Raw genomic sequence first — 24,117 nt, forward strand, 5'->3', positions numbered from 1 at the left:
AATACACAGCATCATGGGGTTTTTAAGGTGGAGGGAGAGGTATGCATGTACAGAATGTCACCCTAATCAAATACAGACATGATTGTACAATGGTCTTCCTACTGGCAGTAGAAAAGCATGATTTATGTCTATACTATAACTTTTGTAACTTCTTTTTCTTTTCTATGTTGGACTCAGAAAGATTGAGGGGATAATTAATAGAGTATGTTTTATTCCATATGTTAAGATTTACAGGCATCTGGTGGACAAGCCTCCCGCATGTTCAGAAGCACCAGGCCTAGGTTGAGATTGGTTGAGGAGGTCCATGGGATGTTGTCCAAGGGGAAAACGCTCACAATCTATCCATTGTATAGATACAGAAACGGTTTCACACAGCTTGAAAAGTATAGACTTGGGATGTCCTGATAGATTAGTGGCCTAAGGCACATACCCCATACTCACGACGTTGTGGGTTTGAATTTGGGTCATGACCTTTCTAATAGGCAGTGGCGCGTTGGTGATTTCATACCTGGTTGCACTGTGTTTTAATGACGCCACGTGCACGTGCGCTCCATAAATTGTTCCCTTGCGTGCGCACAGACTAAAGACGATGCCTAATTGCCTCTAGGAATGGAATGTAACACATTTCATTCACAAGTTTTGTGTGAATGTATCTGAGGACGTATTTGAACACACCTGACAACCTGAGCTATTGTTATGCAAAGTAGCCAGGTGGGTACTTGGCGAGTTGGCACATCAATCGAGTGCAGCACATTCCTGTGTGCACGCGCGTGCATGTGCGTGCACGTGCTTCTGCTCACAGAGCCGGTTGCTCTGCATGCAACCCCGTCCCATGACCAATGCACCCCTGCTAATAGGGCTGGGCAATGAGGCCAAAGTATCACATCACAATATTTTTATAAATTTTTTGCGGTATTTGATGGTATTTATCTTTCCAGTAAATATTTTTTTTGATCTACTTTTTTCTCCCATCCCAATTTCGTATCGTCCAATTCTACCCTCCCCTGTCTCGAACGCTGTTAGGCCATGCCTCCCACAAGCCGGCTGCAATGTGGACGAAGCCTTACATCACGTGTCCCCTCCGGTACTCGAGGAAGCAGCGTCGCATCTTTTCACCTGCACAGCGCGATCTCTCAGCGGCGGGGGTCTGCGTGGCCGTGGGAGGGACACGCCGCCCCCGTCGCTTCCTGATTCTGCTGCGCAGGCGCACCAACCGACCTGTAGGAGTCGCTGTCCACAACGTCCGATCCCCACCCATCAGCTTTCCCACCCCTAACACTGCCAATTGTGTTAGTATGAACGACCAGCCAAGCTGATAGCAATGCGGAGAGCTGGGCTCGAACCCAGCGTCTCCTGCATTGGTGGCGAGCGCCTTGCCCACTACACCACCTAGCCGCCCTTTTCAGTAAACATTTCTGTGTGATATGACATCTTCTTTTTTTGTCTTCATCTTGTAATACTTATCGTCATGGTGCTGTTTCGTTCAAAATGGTCTATTTTATTCTTTATTTTTAATACCGCTGCAAGGAATACTTTTTTAAATGTTACTTGTCCTTTCGGACAAGTTATGTTTTTGTAGATTTGTATTGGGTTTTTGCTACTGGGCAGTCCGGTAGAGAGAGAGAGAGGAGGAATGGGAGACAGAGCAGGGGAAGACATTCGGCAAAGAACGCCGGGTCCGGGAATCGAACCCTGGTCGGCTGTGTTGCGACGCAGCGCATTACGTGGTTCGCCACTCGGGCGCCCCAAGGAATACTTTTATAATAAACTTAAACATTTGATTAGATTAAATTAGATTCAAATGTATTGTCATTGTATAGCATGAGTGCAGTACAACAAAAATAAGTTGGCATCTAACCAGAGTGCAAGGTAACAGTAAAGTTTATAACTATATACAGGACAAGAAGGGTGTAATGTGCAGTACACAGTATGACAAGTGGTTAAATGGAATATATATATAACTGAGTAAATATGTTAATCTGATGTTTATACAGTATTATTATGTACAGTGATACAACAAGTATATATATACTATGGTAGTAAGTCTACCCTATTTGACACTATGCTATTTGGTCCATATCACGCAGGGCTGCGAATAATGTTTGTTTTCAACACCATGCCTGATCACCTGTGAGTGAATTATGATGTTGTTGTTGTTGTTGTTGTTGTTGTTGTTGTTGTTGTTGTTGTTAGTTTGTTTTGTTTTGTTTCTTGCTTTCTTCAGACCTGAATCCTGTTCTGTCCTTCACTAGCGTATAGCACATGAGCTCTTCCCAGACGCTGAAGTGTTTTATATTATAGTCCATATTAGCTTTTGAAGTCATACACACAACTAGCAATCTGCTCCGTGGTCTTATAGTGGTTTAAAATAGGACGCGGTCTGAGCTGTGTTGCTCACCGCTGGTTCAGCGCACGTCCGACTAGACGTCACGGAGGACAGAGCGAAATAGGCAGGGTTTTCAGGAGAAGAGTAGAATAGATAATAAGATAACAAGATCGCTAATAAGAAAATATACAATGCATTGTTTAAACATACCTGGGACTGTGGATTTGGTTTGAAATGTGTTTGTGGGAATCAGGCGGTTGTGATAGTTCCAGTATCAACTTTTCCTCCTCTGTCTGGCTATTCTTCTATTCTTAACCCACCTTTTAAAACCATCTAAACCGCTGTTGGGAATAACGTGTTTCAGAGCACAGCAGTGCCCTTACCGTGTCCTATATCAGTGGTTCCCAAAGGGCAGGCCAGTGTTTCTAGTTGCAGCAGCGCAATAGTTAGATAACCTAGGTGTGGAACAACCAGGAGATCACTGCAACTCACACAAGTTGGAGAACTATCTCTCTCTCTCTCTCTTGCTCTCTCACACACACACAACGGGAGCCGCATGTGATTGTTGGAATATGTGGTGTTATGATCAGGGCTGAAGTTGAATAAAATATTGTATTTCTTTCAATCTAACATTAGAAAAAAACAGAAAATCCATCAAAATCAGTGTTGTTGCTAATCATTATGCTAGCCTATTTTTTAACAATAATTTGTGATACCATCACAAACATTGGCATTTAAAGGGTACAAATAAAAAAAAATTCCTGCACCAGAATGCAGGAAATGAAGTCTTTGTAACAAAAAATTTCCTGGTGGGGGACCCTGCTTAAAAAGTGGCCTGACTGGGGCTATATTTTGCACTATATTTCCTGGCCTGAATGATTTCCCCAGTCTGGCCCTGGTTAAAAGCCTCCAATGCTTATTAGTGTGTGTGCGTTTGAACGTCAACCATACATTTCCATTTATAAAAAATAAATGCTAATTTTTTATTTTATTTTCTCCTATAATAGTGGGGGTCGCGGGTGGCGGCTACGTGGCGTAGTGGGCAAGGCGCTCGCCATGAAATGCTGGAGACGCTGGGCTCGTCAGTTCAAGCCCAGCGCTCCACATTTGCTTTCAGTTTAGCTGGTCGTCCGTACTAATACACATTGGCCGTATTAGGGGGTGGGAAACTGATGGGTGGGGATCGGGCGTTGTGGACAGCGACTCCTACAGGTCGGTTGGTGCGCCTGCGCAGTAGAATCAGGAAGTGTCGGGGGCAGCGTGAGCCTCCCACGCGTTACTCCTCGCCACTGAGAGATCGAGCTGCGTAGGTGAAAAGATGCGACTGCTGTTACCTCAAGTACCGGAGGGGACTTGTGCTATGTATGACTTAGTCCACATTGCAGCCGGCTTGTGGGAGGCAAGAAACAGCGTTCGTGACAGGGGAGGGTTGAATTGGATGATACGAAATTGGGATGGGAGAAAATATAGAAAATGGGAGAAAAAGTGGATAAAAAAAAATTGTGGGGGTCGCGGCTCCCTGACACCGTTATTTCGGGGGTCGCGGCCTGAAAACTTTGGGAACCCCTGTCCTATATGATAGGGGCTATAGCCTACCTACTCTGATTAGAAGCCTACCTACTCTGATTAGAAGCCTACCTACTCTGATTAGAAGCCTACCTACTCTGATTAGAAGCCTACCTACTCTGATTAGAAGCCTACCTAATCGTCTAGTGTACAGCCAGCATTTGTGTGCTCCCTCCTCAGATAGTCCTGAATCCAATTTTAGTTGTGAAAAACAAATGATATGTTTTAAATAAAATGTTGTTTCTGATTATATCATATGTAATTAGAACCCAAATGGCTAAAAACGAGAACACACGCAAAAGAAGCAAATCAAAACAAGAATAAATAATTAACGCGTTTCAACGTCCTCTCTGAATGTGTCTATATTACGGGGGTCACCAGGGAGGCATCATGGCAGCGATCGGTCGCTCATTGGTTCCTCTGTGTTGCCAGGTTGGGGGCACCAAGATGGGGGCGGTGCGCTACATGGGGGAGACTGACTTTGCCAAGGGCGATTGGTGCGGGGTGGAGCTGGACGAACCCCTGGGGAAGAACGATGGTGCAGTGGCAGGAACCAGGTACTGTGTGCATGCACACGCAACACACACACACACACATACACACACACGCGCATACACATTGAGACACACACACACACATTAATACAAATGTACACATACATTCAAACAAACAAACACACATGCATTCAAACAAACACACATACATTCAGACACACGTATACACATTGAGACACACACACACACACACACATGCATTCAAACAAACATGCATACATTCAGACATGCACACACACACATATACCTTCAGACAAACACATATATATATACATTCAGATACCTACACATACATACAGACACATTCAGACACACACACATTCAGACATGCACACACACACACACACACACACACCACCCACACACACACACACACACACACACACCACCCACACACACACACACACACTGAGTCACTCACACAAACATTCTTTCCCATTTCCTGTTTGTTCTGCTTCAAGCCTTTTCCTCTTTCACCCCCCCCCCCCCCCCCCCCCCCTCAATCTTCTCACAACCCTCAGACTTTCTCTCCAGGAAACACACTTCACTGATAGAAAAGCAACGTCTAGTTCATCATGCAGCTGCCATTGTTGGGGTATGAACCTCTGGCTTTATAGAGAGGGTAGGTTACAGAGGGTATAACTGAACCACTCTCAAAGACCACCAACGAGAGACTGCAATTCGAAACTGGCCCCTTCAATGTACAATAAATGTCCTATTAAACCCAATAATACACGAGACCCTCTTCTTGGGACCAAGTAAGGTTTCGTCGATAATCCAATGTACAGTTACCCCCCCACCCCCACCCCGCCTAAACTCACTATATGCCAGGGCAAATACATTTGGAAAATTCAAAGGAAACGTCTCTTTCCAGGAATCATGACTCTGTAATCAAGATAATCCACAGACCTTACTGTGGGCAGTTTCATGTAGGAACAACTCCTGAATAGTTTACACTAACATTGCCCTGTGTCAAACTATTCAGTGTTTGAAAGTAACGCTGTGTGTTACACACTCTCTCACACCATAGTCCACTCATGGTTCCCTCTCTGTGTTGTTGTTCTCTCTCTCAGAATGAGATACAGTAGATAAACACACCCACGCAGACACAGTCAGAGATGTTGAGGTGTAGACCTCCCAAGTGTTCTTTTTTTATTTGAAACAAAAAAATTAACAGCGTTTTCCATTCCCATTTGCTGATGATTGTGTCCTTTACAATGCATTTGTGAGAGATAAAGTAATGTTTCAAAGGAGGATTATATGTTTCGCTGACTAGCCTATGTTTAAGAGCCACATAGCTAACCCTAAACGAGCGGATGTTGCATTTTCATTATGCCCCCCACAACGAGAATGCACTGAATCTGGTGACGTCGGGGGACCCGTGCCGCAATGCTAAGCTTGTTTTGTTGTGGCTAGTAGCTTTTCCTTCTTCTTTTTTTTTATTGACTCTTTTGAAATTCCCAAACTCTTGCCTTATCAAAGAGAGAAATCGATATTAGAAGACCTCATTCAGGGCCAGCGGTGGCCTAAAGGTTAGAGAAGCAGGTTTGTCGCCGGTTCGATCCCCCGGATCGGCAGGGAAGTCAATAACAACCACTGAAGTGCCCATGAGCAAGGCACTTAACCCCCAACTGCTCCAGTGGAGTTGCTCAGAGAACCTACCCTGGTATAATATAAAGGCAAACTTTTTTTTAATTCAAGGTAAAGCACGTGTGAAGCACAGACAAAGCTAGTTTAATAACCCATTCATTTTGACCACATGGTGGGAGACGGAGGGAGCCACCCTCCCTTATTTGGGCAGAGGAATTATGACACGTGAGAGGTCTGTTCCAACTGGTTTCTATCAGTTCTTGGGACAACTTGGCCGCCAGAAAACAGCACATATCTCCCCTTAGAATCGCTTAGAGAAAATAACAATTTAGTCTTCAAGAAAGACATATTTGGCTGCTTTCAAGGAGGTTGGAGTAGAGCCTAACTGGAGCGCCCAGCGGAACCCAGTGGTCCAGTTGACAAGGTTTTGTTCAGAATCAATTGGTATATGATGCCAGATAATGGTAAAAAAAAAAAAAGTGTCTCGTTTGAACATAACTGTAATTATCCTCGAACACAAAGGGACTTTAAACAGATCCTTAAAGACAAACTCTTAACCTTCTTTCGCTCTCTCTCTCTCTCGCTCTCTCTCTCTCTCTCTCTCTCTCGCTTTCTCTCTCTCTCTCACTCTCTCTCTCTCTCTCCCCCCCTCTCTCTCTCCCCCCCCATCTCTCTCTCTCTCTCTCTCTCTCTCTCTCTCTCTCTCTCTCTCTCTCTCTCTCTCTCTCCCCTCTCTCTCGCTCCCTCTCTCTCTCCCCCTCTCTCTCTCTCTCTCTCTCTCTCCCCCCTCTCTCTCTCCCCATCTCTCTCTCTCTCTCTCTCTCTCCCCCTCTCTCTCCATAGGTACTTCCAGTGCATGCCCAAGTTTGGCCTGTTTGCCCCCATCCACAAGGTGATCCGGATCGGCTTCCCCTCCACCAGCCCGGCCAAGGCTAAGAAGAGCAAGCGCATGGCCATGGGGGTGTCGTCTCTGGCCCACAGCCCCAGTAGCTCCTCCATCAGCTCCGTCAGCTCCGTGGCCTCCTCTGTGGGGGGGCGGCCCAGCCGCAGTGGATTGGTGAGACCTTAGACACGGAGAGAGAGATGCACTGAGCGGACGGAGGGGGATTTTTTTCCAAATTCCAAATAATATTTCAGAATTCTGTATTTTGTTTTGTACACTCATTTTACCATCAGAAATAGTGTCTAATAAGTGGGAATGAATAAATGTCCACAATTTAATAAGATATAACAGTCCATTTAATAGGGCTGTCTTAAATACTTTGAACTCCAAAACCCTCCCCCAGAGGTTAAATGGGTTTGCGTAGGGCCAACAACCCTACCTGGAAAAAAAGCACGTTACTAAAGCATCTACGATAATTCAAAACCAACTCGACCTGGGAAAAGAAGGGCTCCCACACAGGAGGCGCATGACGCCGTGCAGTGAAAGCCGAAAGGAAGCTGTAAGGCCGACTCCCCTCTTAACCCCCAGGAAAACCACCAGAATTGCCACATGGAACATCAGGACGATGTACGAACCAGGGAAGACAGTCCAGGTAGCACAGGAGATGAGGAACTACAACATTTCTCTCCTTGGCTTGTGTGAGACAAGGTGGCTACAAGCAGGACAACTGAGATTGGCATCTGGGGAGATGGTGCTCTACTCCGGTCATACAGAAGAAGGCGCCCCACACACGGAAGGGGTGGCCCTGATGCTGGCTCCGGAGGCACAGCGCTCTCTCATTGGTTGGGAACCGGTGAACCCACGAATCATCACCGCCAAGTTCACCACTAAGAAGGACAACATCAGACTATCCATCATTCAGTGCTACGCGCCGACAAACGACACCGAAGACGAGAAGAAAGACAATTTCTATGAACAACTGCAGGCTGTACTGGACAGACGGAGAGAAAAAGATATCACCATCCTCATGGGTGATTTCAACGCCAAGATAGGAGCCAACAACATAGGCTACGAAGACATCATGGGCGTACATGGATTGGGGCAGATGAATGAAAATGGAGAAAGGTTTGCAGACCTGTGCTCCCTCAACCAACTGGTAATAGGAGGCAGCATCTTCCCCCACAAACGTATCCACAAGGCCACATGGAGATCTCCAGATCAAGTTACGGAGAATCAAATAGACCACATATGCATCAACAGAAAGTTCAGGAGGTCATGGCAAGATGTACGAGTCAAGAGAGGGGCAGACGTGGCATCAGACCATCATCTTGTGCTGACGATCATAAAACTACGTCTGAAGAAGTATGCCACAACCACCGGCGCAAGAACCAGATATGACGTTGGACTTCTTAGGAACAAAGAAATACAGAGTAGATTCCAGATCAGCCTTACCAACAGGTACCAGCAACTACAGGAACAGGATGAAGACACAGATGTGGACATAGAAACTCAATGGCAGCACACAAAGACGTTGTGGCTGGACACCTGCAAAGAAATATTGGGAAAGAAGAAGACAAAACACAAGGAATGGGTCTCAATGGAAACACTCCAGAAACTGAAAGAAAGAAAGGAGAGGAAAGAGATACTGAACACAAGCAAAACAAGATCAGCAAAAGCAAAGGCACAGGAAGAATACACCCAAGCCAATAAGGAGGTGAAGAGTAGCATTAAGAAGGATAAAAGAGATCACATAGACAACTTAGCCAAACAAGCAGAAACAGCGGCAGGGCAAGGCAACATGAAAGACCTCTATATGATCACTAGGAAGTTAGCAGGCAAGTTCCAACAAACGGACAAACCGGTAAAAGACAAACAGGGAAACCCACTTATAACAACAGAGGACCAACGGAGAAGATGGGCTGAACATTTCAAAGAACTACTGAACCAACCAGCCCCGACAGAGCCAGCGGACATTACACCAGCGGAGAGAACGCTTCCAATAAACTGTGATAAACCCAGCAAAGCAGAGATCAAAAAAGCTATTATCTCAACAAAGGACGGAAAATCTGCAGGACCAGATGAAATACCAGCAGAAGCCATCAAGGCCGACTTGAAGACTGCGGTAGATATGCTTCATAGCCTCTTCACCAAGATCTGGGAGGAAGAAAAGATTCCAGAAGAATGGAAAGATGGAATCATCATCAAGCTACCAAAAAAGGGAGATCTTACCAACTGCAACAACTACAGAGGAATAATGCTTCTATCAGTACCGGGAAAAGTACTCAACAGAATTATACTGGACAGAATGAGTGTTGCTGTGGATCCCATGCTTCGAGACCAGCAGGCAGGCTTCCGGAGCAACAGATCTTGCACGGACCAGATCGCCACCCTGCGCATCATTATAGAGCAATCCATCGAATGGAACTCTCCATTATACATAAACTTCATAGACTATGAAAAAGCCTTTGACAGTGTGGATAGAGAGACTCTGTGGAAACTGCTGAGGCATTATGGTATCCCAAAGAAAATCATCACTCTGATTCAAAACACCTATCAAGGAACATCATGCAAAGTTTTACATGCAGGCCAACTGTCAGAGAGTTTTGAGGTCAAGACCGGTGTGCGTCAGGGATGCCTCCTATCGCCCTTTCTATTCCTTCTAGTCATAGACTGGATTATGAAGACCACCACAAAAGGAAATAAAAACGGCATACAGTGGACCCTATGGACACAACTGGATGACCTCGACTTTGCTGATGACCTGGCTCTCCTGTCACACAACTACAACCAGATGCAGGACAAGACAACCAAGCTGGCAACTACATCCCTTGAGACTGGGTTGAGAATAAACAGGAAGAAAACCAACCTAATGATGATCAACACCTCTACCAACAACACAGTCACAGTAGGTGATGAATCCATACAGGAAGTCAACTCCTTCACTTACCTAGGCAGTATCTTGGATAAGAAGGGCGGCACAGATGGCGACGTCACAGCAAGAGTAGGCAAAGCCAGAGCAGCATTCATCATTCTGAAGAACATCTGGTCCTCCAAGGACATCGCCATGACAACCAAAGTGCGGCTCTTCAATTCAAATGTCAAATCTGTCCTTCTCTACGGTTCAGAGACTTGGAGAATGACGAAAAGAACATTGCAGAAGATACAAACCTTTATAAACGGCTGTCTGAAACGCATCTTTGGGATCCGGTGGCCAAACAAAATCAAGAATGAGGAACTATGGCTGAAAGGAAGACAGGAACCAGTGGAGAAGCAGATCCTGAGACGAAAGTGGGGATGGATAGGCCACACTTTGAGGAAACCGGCTACCAGTACTACACGCCAGGCCCTGACTTGGAATCCCCAGGGGAAGCGGAAGAGAGGGCGGCCTAAGAACACCTGGAGGCGGGACACTGAGGCGGAGCTCAAGAGACAAGGAACTACCTGGGGGGAGGCAGAAAGGACAGCCCAAAGCCGTGTTGGATGGAGAAAAGTCGTAGATGGCCTATGCTCCATTGGGAGCGATGGGCCTAAGTAAGTAAATACTTTGAAGCTTCGAAGCTTTGTTAGATGGGCATGGGATTCGAATATGAAAATAAAATTCGATTATAAAAAATAAAAAATAAAAGAAATGATATATATATATATTTTTTTTTGCTAAATCAACTCTGCCTCTCTTTGTTAACTACAACAAGCAATGCTGTTTGTTATTTAAGATGAGGTCGGACTCGGCACTGACAGATTTGTGTTCATTGTGCTGCTTTTATAAAGCCTCAAATGACGGCTTACAATATTTCATGAAAGCAAAGTGTGATTTAAAAAGGTTTAAACTTTACAGCACTGACAAAGTTGAACAAAGTGCTGTACAAGTCCCACAACATAAAAAAAATAAAAAAATATATAATATATATATATATTTTTTTACAGTTGATTCCATTTTTATTGCTCAAATTCCGCGATTCCGTCCGCGATTCCGTGAACGCGGATTTCATATGGCTCTAAGGTGCAGCTCAATAAATTAGAATATTGTGGAGAAGTCAATATATTTCGCTGTAGGCCTATTGATGCAGTAATTTGTGCAAAAGGACCCCCAACCAAGTACTGAGTGAGCATACATGGACATACTTTTCAGAAGGCCGACATTTCTATATTACATTTACTTTTTATTTATTTTTTTGGTCTTATGTAATATTCAAACGTTCTCAGATACTGAATTTTGGGCTGTAAGCCTCAAGATTAAAACAAATAAAGGCTTGACATTTTTCACTTTGTGTGTAATGAATCTATAATATAATAGAGTTTCGCTTTTTGAATATTCCAAGATATTTTTTTTTTTTTTTTTTTTTTTTTTCTCCATTTTTCCTCCGATTTTCTCCCATCCCAATGTTAGTCGTATGCCAATTCCCAGTCCCTTCCTGATCGCTGCGCACTTACCCCCCACAGTCAGATCATCTGGGAGAGTGGAGGCTACCACGTGCTTCCTCCGACACACGTCCAGCCAATCACCGCTTCTTTTCACCTGGCAGCGCGGATTCTCATTGAGAGGGCGTAGCGTGTGGGAGGACCACACTATCCCCCTCACGTCCAATCCGCGCTTAGCAGGCGCCCCGACCGAACTGTAGGAGTCGCTGTTTACAACGACCCGGACCCACCCCGCCAGCTTCTCCCACCCTCTGATAAAGCCAATTGTATCAGTGCAGACGGCCAGCCAAGCTGGTGACAACCCCGGAGCTGTGAGCTGGATTCGAACAGGCGAATCGAGCTCACAGCTCCGGGGCTGGTGACGAACGCAATCTCCGCTCGGCCACCTAACCGCCCTATTCCAAGATATTCTAATTTATTGAGCTGCGCCTGTATGTTACTGTGTCAGCAGAGAGTGGCTTCACACCTGCCTGCTTTTTTATCCTTTCTCCCCCCACTGTGCTCATCTCACAGTAATGTAATTGAGTTGTATATACCATAGTGACACGACCTAAATCTATGGGGGATTTATGTTGCCAGAATGCACTGAGAGACATCTGATCTCCTTCATACACTACGCGCAATTATTCCGGCACAATCTGGCAACAGAGAGTGAAAGTGAAACGCCTTGGTACCTGTGTGTGCAGCGGTGCGCAGTCAGCCTCCCAACACGCTGAGAATAACAGACAAAGCTCCAAGAATGAAAGGCATGATAGCGAACACGGAACATGACCCCTTCTCTCTCTCTCTCTCTCTCTCTCTCTGACTCCCTCTGTCTCTGTCTGTCTCTCTCTCTCTCTCTGACTCCCTCTGTCTCTGTCTGTCTCTCTCTCCCTCTCTCTCTCTCGCTCCACCCTCTTAACCTCTCATTCCCCCCCGCCCCCACTTCCCCTTCATCGTTCATCCCTTCATCCCTTGATCCCTTCTTCCTCATTTCACAATCTGTCCCTCCTCCTCCACCTCTCACAGTTGACAGAGACATCATCCCGCTACGCCCGCAAGATCTCTGGCACCACGGCTCTGCAGGAGGCCCTGAAGGAGAAGCAGCAGCACATTGAGCAGCTGTTAGCGGAGCGAGATCTGGAGAGAGCAGAGGTGGCCAAGGCCACCAGCCGCATCTGTGAGGTGGAGAAGGAGATCAACGTCCTCAAGACACAGCACATGCAGGTATTATACTACTACTACTACTACTACTACTACTACTACTACTACTACTACTACTACTACTACTACTACTACTACTACTACTACTATTACTACTACTACTACTACTACTACTACTACTACTACTACTACTACTACTACTACTACTACTACTACTACTACTACTACTACTACTACTATTACTACTACTACTACTACTACTACTACTACTACTACTACTACTACTACTACTACTACTACTACTACTACTACTACTACTATTACTACCACTACTACTATTACTACTACTGCTACTGCTACTACTACTGCTACTACTACTATTACTACCACTACTACTATTACTACTACTACTACTGCTACTACTACTACTACTACTACTACTACTACTACTACTACTACTACTACTACTACTACTACTACTACTACTACTACTACTACTACTGCTACTGCTGCTGCTGCTGCTGCTGCTGCTACTATTACTATTACTATTACTATTACTATTACTACTACTACTACTATTACTACTACTACTACTACTACCTTCGACACTGTCAATCACACCATTCTGATTGAAAAGCTAAAAGCAATTGGTTTTGATAGTTTATCAGTGAGCTGGATACAATCCTACCTGGAGGGGAGAGAACAGATGGTGGAGGTAAACGGTACTCTACCCCCCCCCCCCCCCCCCCCCCCTCACAGTGAACTGTGGTGTTCCACAAGGAAGCATACTAGGTCCGCTACTGTTCCTAATTTATGCAAATAACATGTCGTCAGCTTGTGACTGCACCTTGTTCCTGTTTGCGGACGACTCAGCCCTGCTGGTCTCTGACAAGAACAAGTTACAGGTTGAAAAAACCCTCAGCTCGGAACTAGGCAAAATCTGCATATGGCTCGCCGTAGGGCTGGGCGATATAACGATAACGATAAATATCGCGATATATTTTAATAATCTATATCGAATATCGAAATAAAAAAAGAATCTGAAAATCGTTTTCTTTTTTTCTTTTTTTTAATATCTCCTTTTTTTTTTTTTTTTTTTACCTGCAACAGGGCAGTTTTAAAACCAGAGACAGTGGACAGACTTGTCTTTCTTGCCTGCAACTTAAAGTAATGGCTTTGCTTGTCCAAATGACAATACTGACCAAATTGAGATTTATTTTTCTCTTGTCCATTTATTTTGTTTGCTTTCTAATTTAAAATACAGTTTGAAACCGTCTGTACACAGTAGGCTATGTGTGCTAGCAGAACTAGACTCCAGTCACGAGTCACGGTGCACATGTGCGGTGGTTTGTCCACCAAAAAAGCGGCAAAAGATCGAAAATAAACTAGCAGAGCCAGAACTGTTCAACTCCCCTGGAGCCACAGCCAGCAGAGAAGCCAGTTTACTTTAGCTTTTAAACCAGCTGCAGCCTGAGAACTGGAGTGTGAGGGGATGTAACACTAAAGATGGCGGCAATGACAAAGAATTGCTGCAAAATAAGTATACTTATAACAATTCGATAATTATCGATATCGAGAAATATGATAACATTATCATATCGTTATCGCGATATGATTTTTTTCCATATCGCCCAGCCCTAGCTCGCCGACAACAAACTATCATTACACATGGGCAAAACAGAGTGCATTCTCTTCGGTTAAAATAACAAACTCAGCAAGACCGACGGCTTCTCAGTTACAGTGGGTGACAATATTGTCACAAGGAAAGATAAAATTACCTACCTGGGTTTCATCCTAGAGGCTAATCTTTCCTGTGACAAAATGGCATCCAATGTAATAAAAAAAGTCAACCAACGAACTCGATTCTTGTACCGGATCTCCTATCTGGTAAACAAGAATACCCTGAAGACTCTGGCAGGAGCACTCATTCAAGGGTACTACGACTATGCTTGCACCTCATGGTACCAAAGCACCTCAAAGGCACTAAAAACCAAATTACAAACATCTCAAAACAAACTACTACCCACTTTCAAAAACACTCTCAAAGAACACCTACGGGAGACTGCAATTCGAAACTTGCCCCTACAAATGTCCTAACCCAGTTGTACAGTAAAGACCAAGTATGGCTTTGTCAGTATTCCAATGTACAGTGCCCCCCCCCCCCCTACCACCCCCCCCCCACCTCCAATGTACAGCCCCACCCACCCAACCCCACCCCACCTACCCAACCTCCTCCAATGTACAGTTTCTATGTCAAATGTATATACACTCTTTTTCTGGACACTTTTTGTATCACAAACAGTACTGTATTTGCAAATCTGGTGTGTCATAAATGTATAGATGTAGCAGTACTGTCTATCAGTATGTCGTGTGTGTCATATGATGAATTGAAAATGGGGGACCCTGATGTAAACAAGACGAAAGTCTTTCTCTGGTCTGCATCCCCTTAACAATTGTATGTATTGAGCTGTACTGTACTGTACCCATTCTGCAATCTGTTAATAAACTTTTCAATCAATCAATTTCAATCAAACTACTACAACTACTACTACTACTACTACTACTACTACTACTACTACTACTACTACTACTACTACTACTACTACTACTACTACTACTACTACTACTACCACTACTACTACTACTACTACTACTACTACTACCACTACTACTACTACTACTACTACTACTACTACTACTACTACTACTACTACTACCACTACTACTACTACTACTACTACTACTAGTGTTTGTATAGAAATAGTTCTTGTCGATGCACCGGTCGATGCACTGAAACAGTGACGTGTTGTTGAATGTGTTTGGTGGTGATATGTTCTTTATACAAACATCTTTCTTCTTTCTGACTGCAGTATGTAACAGAGAATGATACCAACCTCCAGCAAGTCACGACTCTATTGGCCAGCACCCAGAAAGACAAAATGGAACTGGCCAATCAGCTTGAAGAGGAGAAAAGGTAGGGAGTAACCTTATCAGTTGTGCTACTTTATTACTTCCATGTGCAAAGTGTGTGTGTGTGTGTGTGTGTGTGTGTGTGTGTGTGTGTGTGTGTGTGTGTGTGTGTGTGTGTGTGTGTGTGTGTGTGTGTGTGTGTGTGTGTGTGTGTGTGTGTGTGCGTGCATAACTTCAACAACATGCACATTTTATATCCGCTTTGGCTTCAACCCGGTAGATAGGTTGACAGTCAGCCAAGGTACCTAGCTTGGACTACTTAATCTTTTTCAAGGCACAGATCGAGATCAAAGTACTGACCACAGTGGAATTTTATCATTTCCTTTACAGCACTTAAAGTACTAGCTGAGCTGAGCACAAATCAGTTGAAATGTTTTCAAATCGGTCAACGTGTGAGTTCAACTTTATTATCCCAGATGGGAAACTTTACTTGCAGTCAGGGGCACATAATAAAAAACAACAGAACATCAATATTTAAAGGGGAACTATCTTATAAATGGCCTTTTTGAGTGTTTAGCATTGTTTCCTAGCTATGTGAACTTATATTAATATGATCTATGTCTCAAAATTCTCATATTGGCGCATTCTTCCAATTCTCCTGTCACAATATTCACCCTCACTGAACTGAGTCATTTGAAAATGTGATGATTTGTGATGTCAGAGAGACACCGCTGCATGTTAATGTTGAGATAGAAGATGAGCTGCACACAGTGGCTGGACCTGGACCTGGAGCCCAGGCTCAAAACGGCTCGAGATCTTGAGGTAGAAAAATGCTGTTTCTGAGGACTTGATTAGAAATACAAAACAATGAATACAAAATATATATATATTACAGAGGTGTTCCATAGACTCACAGGAATTGTGTAAAAGTGCCCAAATAGTAAAAGAAATAGTAAAATAGTTCCCCTTTAAAGTGCTAGATTACATGTGCAGATTGAGCAGGGTTATAGCACAGGGAATGATATCTAAAGTGCTAGATTACATGTGCAGATTGAGCAGGGTTATTGATGCACAGGGAACAATGGAGATTTTACTCCGATTGCACTGAAACCGGGGTATTCTAAATCTACAACCTGAGGGTAGAGTCTCAAGCTCAGAGTGAAGGAGGGATATTTAATACATGTTCTTCTAATTCTGTGTCACTCCTCTGACACATAAAACGGTCACTCCTCTGGCACATGAAACGGTCACGCTTTGTCCTCACAGGAAAGTGGAGGACCTTCAGTTCCGAGTAGAAGAGGAGTCCATCAATAAAGGAGACCTGGAGGTATTTATCAACACACATTACATCATTTCCTATGGTAGGAATAATCTAAACCAAAAGCCACACCAATATGTGAGGTACTCTTAACAACAGCTGTGATTTAGGACCTGTTTTAACATCAATAGTGAGTGCATAACTCTGATAACGTATATTCTATCTATTCCGAGGTGGGAACAGAAATCCCAACCTGAGCATGACATAAGAGCAGAATGGCTGCCATGTGTATATGGTCAACTGTGGTGCAATTCCCCTGAAATATTTTATACGCACAAAATAATTTGCATTCACATCTTTTTAACGTTTGGGATTTAGAAGAAGACGAATGTGACAAACATAAGATTAACAGCATATTTTATCACCATGTGTTCACATTGAAGGGGATTTAAATGGTGGATATGGCAATGCATAATGGTAAATGGCAAATGCAAAAAGAAAAGTAAGCTAAGCGATGCACCTATCTTCTCACTCCACTGTAGAAGCGTTCTAATTTGGACTAATTTAGAGTGATGATATTATACCACGTTTTCATGGTATGATAATTTGTAGGATTTGAAATGCAATTTATATTGTGCTTTGGTGTGCGTCTTATGATGCATTTTATCTGTGCATTATGCATTATGTGTATATCTGTAAAATTCTACATACAGTAGATACATATCAATCAGTAAGGTTGAAACTGAATTAAAGAAGGCTTTAATATACGGCTAGCCTGTTGCCTTACAAACAGTACAAAATAATAGTTTCATATGGTTGGCCTGTAACTTTTAAACAGTGTCTACATAGCTATTGTATGTGTATGTATTTGAGATGATAGTTGTCTTGACGCTGTTAGCATGCAGTGCTGCTGAACAGCTTTGTGTTTTAAACATCCTAAACATTTGTGTCTAGCATTGAAATAATTGCATTATTTTCTCATCTAATGATTTACAATGACTACTTTTGGCTCTGTGGGAAGATAATAAAGCAGACTTTGGCAAGAAAGTGTACTTCCATACCATGCTGATATCCTGCTTGGTGGTGATGTCTGTGTACATGTCATATCGGTAACTTTGACTTCATTGCCTCCAACACCACCTTACCATTTGATATTTATTTTTAAACAACTAATGCTAACAATTCAAATGCCTCTGAATCCTAACTTGAACTTCCTAGTCAGACATGCTTATTTAGGCTTATTAGTATTTCCATATTGAAAAACATAGGGCATTTGAACGGCGAGTTATGGCTTATAGAGGGGAACTGGCTTGTGAACTTCACATGTGTACTATAGTCCCATTTTTTCTTTTTTATTTCAAGGAAGAAACATACTACCAGTGTATCATGGCTCTGTCTATGTATCGATCTACCTGAATCCGCTTTTACAATAATGATTAATACTAATAGTGATAGTAATAACAATTGTACTAATGTAAAAAAAAAAAAACTGCAAGTAAAATCTAAGCTCAAAATCTGCATTTGAAAAATGTGCCAAACTATAGACGTGTTGCTCGTCCACGTCAGACTCAGTGTGCAGTATGCCTCAAGTAGGCAAAGAGGAGCGCAATCCTGGTCAGAACAATGGGGCAGACTACAATATATTTGCATATATTGTATCTATGCTGCTTTTGGCAAAATGACATACAGCCGTTTTCGTTTGAAACAACTTTTAGTTTCTCCATAGAGCCCCATTGTACTTTTTTAGAGCCGTAGCTCGCGCAGGTAGGGTGCAACTCAGTCACGTGATTCAGTGGTTATTGCTGATGGCTCGAACACGGTATGTTTATAAACATCCTGTCTATAGGTTGGTAGCTTGTATGGCTAGATGATTTTTCTGAGTCCGTTCCTTTTTTTTTTTGTTTTGATCCACTTTTTCTCCCATTTTTTTCTATATTTTTTCTCCCATCCCAATTTCGTATCATCCAATTCAACCCTCCCCTGTCACGAACGCTGTTTCTTGCCTCCCACAAGCCGGCTGCAATGTGGACTAAGTCATACATAGCACAAGTCCCCTCCGGTACTTGAGGTAACAGCAGTCGCATCTTTTCACCTGCGCAGCTCGATCTCTCAGTGTCGAGGAGTAACGCGTGGGAGGCTCACGCTGCCCCCGACACTTCCTGATTCTACTGCGCAGGCGCACCAACCGACTTGTAGGAGTCGCTTGTTCACAACGTTCGATCCCCACCCTTCAGTTTTCCCTCCCCGTAATACGGCCAATGTGTATTACTGCGGACGACCAGCCAAACTGAAAAACAATGTGGAGAGCTGGATTCGAACACGCGAATCCTAGCGTCTCCACACTGGTGGCGAGTGCCTTAGACCACTACACCACCTAGCCGCCATGAGTCCGTTCCTATAGTCGATTAGAGATCATGTCTGAGTCACTATTAGAAACAATTTCTTACTATCAGAAACTATTCTATGTCTCTCTGTTCTATATCTTACTATCAGAAACTATTGTATGTCTCTCTGGTCTATATCTTACTATCAAAAACTATAAGTCTCTCTGTTCTATATCATACTATCAGAAACTATTCTGTCTCTGTTCTATATCTTACTATTAGAAACTATTCTGTCTCTCTGTTCTATATCTTACTATTAGAAACAATTATGTCTCTCTGTTCTATATCATACTATCAGAAACTAGTCTGTCTCTCTGTTCTATATCATACTATTAGAAACTAGTCTGTCTCTATGTTCTATATCTTACTATTAGAAACGATTCTGTCTCTCTTCTATATCTTACTATTAGAAACAATTATGTCTGTGTTCTATACTTTACTATTAGAAACTATTCTGTCTCTGTTCTAAATCTTACTATCAGAAACTATTATATGTCTCTCTGTTCTATATCTTACTATCAGAAACTATTATGTCTCTCTGTTCTATATCTTACTATCAGAAACTATCTTACTATTTTCTGTCTCTAGACCTCTCTCTTAATCTGTCGAGGCTTTCATCAGCCTCCCACCTCTCTTCAATCTGTACGAGTCTGTCCCTGTCTGTCTTGTCTTTTTTCCCCCACTCCTTCTACTTCCTGTCTCTCTCTCTCTCTCTCTCTCTCTCTCTCTCTCTCTCTCTCTCTCTCTCTCTCTCTCTATCTCTCTCTCTCTCTCTCTCTCTCTCTCTCTCTCTCTCTCTCTCTCTCTCTGTAGACTCAGACCAAATTGGAGCATGCTCATGTCCGACAGCTTGAGCACAGTCTGTTCGTTGAAAAATCCAGAGCAGAGGCCTTTCAGAAAGAGTTAGAGAGGAAGAGGGTAAAGCTGTCAGCCCTCTGCCTGTAGGGCTGGGCGATATATATATATATGTAGATCACTGCTTCAGTATGGAATATAACATGTTGGATAATCCAATCAATGTTTTATCATATTTGGTAACAGCATGGTAATGGGGAAGTGTGATATCATCAGGTGAAACAGTCATTTTCAAACATTACAGAATATAAGTCATTTTGTGAGAAATATAATGTACGTTTAGCCTTTTAGCATTGATTTAAACATTGTGTATCACAATTCTCTATATAAGATTTTAAAGGAAATCCACAATACAATATTACAATATTTGGTATGTATTGCTATATTGCCCAGCCCTTTGCCTGTAGCCTTTTGTCTTTGTTTTGCAGTCTATCAAGTTGTTTGCCCATGGTTTGGTTCACAATCTCATAATTCACGCAAATAAAAATATGCACTTGCTCAAACCTCTTGTATCAGGGCTCGGAAATTAAATGATTTTCCAGTTGTTCTATTTTTAACAGAAACATAATAATAATGTTTCTGCTTTTACTATGATTATCACTGCTGCTCTGAAACCCGTTTAGTCGTGGCAAACCTGGGCCCTCATGCATCAACGTGGACTTTGAACTTGACCTACTTCCACACGTAAGCACGGAATGTAGAACTAGCGTACGCACAGGGAAGTCGGCATTCATCACACGTGCGTACGCAGGCTCTATGGTCCTCCGTGTTGATGAATACCACTTTGTTCTACCGTCAATGCTCGTGCATGATTATCCATATATGGTCATGAAAATGAGGAAACACCCCCCATGGGATGTGAAATAATGGACCGACCCGAGCGGGACTCCGAGAAACTCCACGGAGAATTCACTGCTGTCGAACCAAGAAGACACTATCGCGTATTATGATTTATGGGATAAATAAAAGGCGGACTTGTAAACGGTGATGTCAGATATCAACGGCTCCCTAAAACCATTGCTGCAATTCTGCCTGGACAGCTCAAAATACTAATAAAGACCGTTCGTTGACCACTGTTTGGCGCTGGTTGTGTGTCATTATAACCGTGCTGTATGAATGCCTTTATTAGTTGTGTTCGATTGGCTATATGATTTTTAGAGGCATCTATTTTGTTGTCGGCTAATAAAGACCGCGCTGGAATATGACTGCCTTTTCCCGTGTTGTTTGATTAATACCCACGGATTAAAGTTCTCCTCAATTCTATTCCAAATCGCGATGGATCTCCCGTCAATTTTCTACCTGCTGCATATGATTTCTAGAGGCATACTACAATCTATTTTGATGTCAGTATTGGGTAGCCTATATAAACAATATAATACGAGAGCATAGAACAATGAATCTCACTGCATGTATGATGTATCCTGCCTTTCAATACATGAACTTGAATCCCATCATATAGTCTGTCCACTATCTGCATGGTGTCATTGCAATGCGTTTTCTATTCTTTCTTGTACAGTAAAAAGGGGGAAGAACACTATATTCATATGACTTATTCTGCTTACAGCTTCGAAATTCCACTTGTTTCGTTTAACGTAAAGCCTTTTAAATATAATCAAAACGTTCCCGTGTTTCGGCGGTCTGTGCGCAAAATAATAACGAGTTGAGCTTTATGATTTATGATGAATTGAAAATGGGGGACCCTGATGTAAACAAGACGAAAGTTGGTCTGCATCCCCAATTAACAATTGTATGTACTGAGCTGTACTGTACTGTACCCATTCTGCAATCTGTTAATAAACTTTTCAATCAATCAATCAATCAAGCAACGCGGAGCGCAGTCAGTCAGTAGCCTACACCCCGTATATTCCGATAACGCTATATAAACCATGAATGAATGAATGAATGAAAACTTTATTAACAGATTGCAGAATGGGTACAGTACAGTACAGCTCAATACATACAATTGTTAAGGGGATGCAGACCAGAGAAAGACTTTCGTCTTGTTTACATCAGGGTCCCCCATTTTCAATTCATCGTAACATATATGACATGCTGCATTCATTCTGAGAGAAAGATCTATTATTCCAAATGCTATTTATAGGGTTTTGACCATAATTACACTACTGTTGCTATCTTACAATGAACTATAATGAACTACGGTTCATACAGAACATCCAGTGTTATTATGCACAGAAGCTCATTTCCTTGTTGTAATAATATATTCTACCACTGGGCGCGAGGTACGCCAGGTCCGAAATGTGCGTAGATGTACGCACGAAGTCAAGTTCAAGTTCAAATTGATGAATCCCACTCTTTGCTTAGAAATGATCGTACGCACGGGTTACGCACAGATCTGTGCGTAGAACACGTTGATGCATGAGGGCCCAGGATTGTATGAGTTAAATATAGATTTTCCTCTGGTTTTAAGTATAGTAATATATACATCTAAGGGCTGATGAGGAGATAACAAATATCTTTTTAAAATGTTAACGTCAATAGTAATGCTAAGTGAGAAAAGATTAATGTTAAGTGAGATAAGAGTAATGTTAAGTGAGATACGAGTAATGCTAAGTGAGACAAGAGTAATGCTAAGTGAGATTAGAGTAATGCTAAGTGAGAAATGAGTAATGCTAAGTGAGAAAGGAGTAATGCTAAGTGAGAAAAGAGTAATGTTAAGTGAGATTAGAGTAATGTTAAGTGAGATATGAGTAATGCTAAGTGAGAAAAGAGTAATGTTAAGTGAGATTAGAGTAATGTTAAGTGAGATATGAGTAATGCTAAGTGAGAAAAGAGTAATGTTAAGTGAGATAAGAGTAATGTTAAGTGAGATATGAGTAATGCTAAGTGAGAAAAGAGTAATGTTAAGTGAGATTAGAGTAATGTTAAGTGAGAAAAGAGTAATGTTAAGTGAGATAAGAGTAATGTTAAGTGAGATATGAGTAATGCTAAGTGAGAAAAGAGTAATGTTAAGTGAGATTAGAGTAATGTTAAGTGAGAAAAGAGTAATGTTAAGTGAGATAAGAGTAATGTTAAGTAACTGAGAAAAGAGTAAAGTTAAGTGAGAAAATAGTAATGTTAAGTGACTGAGATAAGAGTAATGCTAAGTGAGAAAAGAGTAATGTTAAGTGACTGAGAAAAGAGTAAAGTTAAGTGATAAAAGAGTAATGTTAAGTGACTGAGAACAGAGTTATGTTAAGTGAGAAAAGAGTAATGTTAAGTGACTGAGATAAGAGTAATGCTAAGTGAGAAAAGAGTAATGTTAAGTGAGATAAGAGTAATGTTAAGTGAGATAAGAGTAATGTTAAGTGAGATAAGAGTAATGTTAAGTGAGAAAAGAGTAATGTTAAGTGACTGAGATAAGAGTAATGCTAAGTGAGAAAGGAGTAATGTTAAGTGAGCTAAGAGTAATGTTAAGTGAGATAAGAGTAATGTTAAGTGAGCTAAGAGTAATGTTAAGTGAGATAAGAGTAATGTTAAGTGAGATAAGAGTAATGTTAAGTGAGATTAGAGTAATGTTAAGTGAGATAAGAGTCATGTTAAGTGAGAAAAGAGTAATGCTAAGTGAGATAAGAGTAATGGTAAGTGGGATAAGATTAATGTTAAGTGAGATATAAGAGTAATGCTAAGTGAGATACGTTTAAGCCTTTTAAGTGTATGCTAGTTTGTGTGTGTGTGTGTGTGTGTGTGTGTGTGTGTGTGTGTGTGTGTGTGTGTGTGTGTGTGTGGTTGTGTGTGTGGTTGTGCGTCAGGAGAGATGAGGACAGCGTTGGGGTCATGGGGCCCAGGCGCTTTGTGTGTACAGAATATGTGCATAATGTGTGAGTGTGTGTCACCTTGTACTACAGTGCAGTAATATAATCATAATATCGTTATTTAGATACTAAATGAAACATACATAGTTAATTCAGAACCAATTGAACCCTTGTGTGGTGGTGGAGGCAGAGTAGGAGAGACACAGGAGAGAAGGTTCTTTATTGAGACAGTAGGGAGGCTGAGAGGGAGACAGAGTAGGGGAGACACAGGAGAGAAGGTTCTTTATTGAGACAGTTGGAAGGCTGAGAGGGAGACAGAGTAGGGGAGACACAGGAGAGAAGGTTCTTTATTGAGACAGTTGGAAGGCTGAGAGGGAGACAGAGTAGGGGAGACACAGGAGAGAAGGTTCTTTATTGAGACAGTAGGAAGGCTGAGAGGGAGACAGAGTAGGGGAGACACAGGAGAGAAGGTTCTTT

The 24,117-nt window shown here is 42.4% G+C and overlaps 1 protein-coding gene across 1 annotated transcript in view; it reads left to right on the top strand.

The window, feature by feature from the left end:
* The window catches only part of clip2 (CAP-GLY domain containing linker protein 2), a 74,484-nt gene that overhangs the window by 29,216 nt on the left and 21,151 nt on the right, over positions 1-24,117 (top strand). Inside the window, exons 4-8 of the mRNA XM_084320922.1 lie at positions 4,325-4,449; positions 6,880-7,093; positions 12,347-12,544; positions 15,352-15,455; positions 16,658-16,718. Coding sequence (XP_084177048.1) covers positions 4,325-4,449; positions 6,880-7,093; positions 12,347-12,544; positions 15,352-15,455; positions 16,658-16,718 — 702 coding nt within the window. The remainder of the gene's footprint in view (positions 1-4,324; positions 4,450-6,879; positions 7,094-12,346; positions 12,545-15,351; positions 15,456-16,657; positions 16,719-24,117) is intronic.

Source organism: Notolepis coatsorum (assembly GCF_963971535.1).
Source record: "Notolepis coatsorum genome assembly, chromosome: 8".
Taxonomy (NCBI): domain Eukaryota; kingdom Metazoa; phylum Chordata; class Actinopteri; order Aulopiformes; family Paralepididae; genus Notolepis; species Notolepis coatsorum.